At 38.3% G+C, this 1,745-nt stretch overlaps 1 protein-coding gene across 3 annotated transcripts in view; it reads right to left on the bottom strand.

Moving 5' to 3' along the window:
• Positions 1 to 1,098, bottom strand: part of LOC107036612 — a 7,627-nt gene extending 6,529 nt beyond the window's left edge. For 2 of the 3 annotated variants that reach the window (XM_029125996.1, XM_015254672.2), the window contains exons 1-2: positions 952 to 1,098; positions 751 to 870 (exon numbers count right to left, since the gene is read on the bottom strand). In XM_029125996.1, coding sequence (XP_028981829.1) covers positions 751 to 870; positions 952 to 1,098 — 267 coding nt within the window. Of the gene's footprint in view, positions 1 to 733; positions 871 to 951 lie in introns of all 3 variants that reach the window. The other variant, XM_029125995.1, reaches the window with a different exon arrangement.
• Positions 1,099 to 1,745: the final 647 nt, after the last annotated feature.

Raw genomic sequence — 1,745 nt, 5'->3', positions numbered from 1 at the left:
GGGGGGGGGGGGGGGGGTGAGCTGTAAACGGGGTTTGTAATTTAATCTAAGAGTTATATTGAATTGAATAGAACTTTCAGTACAATATCCACTCATCATCGTAGGAGTCATTTCGATCCAATTTGATTATCTAAATTATATAAAACACTGCTATGATCAGCTCTCAGCGGGATCTCCGTCACTTAATTTGTAACTATGGTACCAGCGTCACTCTGTGAACCGTAATGACTAGGGATGTGCGAATAGTGAATGAATCGAATCGAATTGAATGGTAAAATCCAATTCGAAATTCGAATTATTTGAATGACTCAAATTATTCCAAATGTTCAAATACATTGAACGATTCGAATTCTTTCAAATGGAAATTATTCCAAATGTTTCAATCATTTATATGATAAACGAAGTACTTGGATATTCCTATCCAGTTTGTCTCTCACCGAGAATAGCTATTTAAATGGTAGTGTCAAATTTGTTCTTGCGTAAACCTCATGAGTGAACTGCCTATTAGCTGACAAACTCGAAGCTTAGTGCGGACGGCCTTTATTTCTTATTGTCAAAAAATTCGAATTGTTCTGATTTTTTTCAAATAACTCCATTTTCTCAAATAATTCAACTATTTTGAATAATCCGAATATTTCTAATAATTCGGAATTCTGAATTATTCAATTAGTTTTTCGAATCGAATAATGCTAATTCTATTCGCTTCGAATTATTCAAAATTTCGAATATTCACACATCTCTTGTAATTACATGATCTTCCATAATTATCCAATTGAAAAATTTTATCAGAGCTAATATATAACAGCTGATAATGGGTATGCATTCAATTGTAATGTCAACATCATCCAAGGATTCTATGCATTTGATAATCTGAACGTAATGAAACAATAAATTAGCCAGTTTATCTCAGAGAATTGTGACTGTATAATCCTTAAAGGATTGAATTTGTACCTTAGGTATTAATAAGCTGATGGTTATAATGAAAGTCAAGCACCTCAAGCTTCTCTTCTCTCTTGTAGACTGAAAAGGCCAATGGCCAATACATTGCAACCCTCGTTTGGTGAGTCGATAGTACGGGGAGTCAAGGATGTTTTCCATTAACTTTTCAAAGTGACACCCACTGTCAGAAATCGTCAAATGTGTCTCGACAGAGTGGCGCGTACCTACTCAATTGTATATTCTTTCAGATGATTCTTTAAGTGTCATTTCGTATTCAGCGTTGAGACGTAAAGACTCCGCTACTCGGTAACGGCAATTAGACGCCTGAACCTTTAATAAAGGGTGAAATTCGCTTTGTACAATTGCTATGAAATATTAAATGCACGGGACGCGAATGACGTGGAATTGAATATGGAAACTCAGCTGGATTCATTACGTACATAGAGGGACGATGGACATCGGTAGAATTTAATTGAAGATGAACGGACGAATCGAATGCCGAGCCAGTTGTAGCATCAGTAGCGTCATAGCGGTGTGACATTTGCAATAAGTGTTCGATAGTATAGTGGGTAATGTGTCATTATATGGCCTCCCTGGAAATTTCTGAGGAAACTGAATTATATCGTCATTTTATAACAATAGTACATTAGGCAAATAGTGCGGAAAGCAGGCCGCCTGCTGTCCGCACGTGTTGCGTATATTATTTTATATGTTAAGTGCGTGATGAAGTCTGGGGGCGGAGGGGGGGGGGGGCGGGGGGCGAAGCCCCCCACGAGTAAAGGGGTCCAGGGGGCGAAGCCCCCCCC

Source organism: Diachasma alloeum, unplaced genomic scaffold, assembly GCF_001412515.2.
Source record: "Diachasma alloeum isolate Michigan unplaced genomic scaffold, Dall2.0 Dall_scaffold_00210, whole genome shotgun sequence".
NCBI lineage: Eukaryota > Metazoa > Arthropoda > Insecta > Hymenoptera > Braconidae > Diachasma > Diachasma alloeum.
The sequence above is the reverse complement of the archived record's forward strand: the minus strand, read 5'-3'. Positions and strand labels throughout refer to the sequence as shown.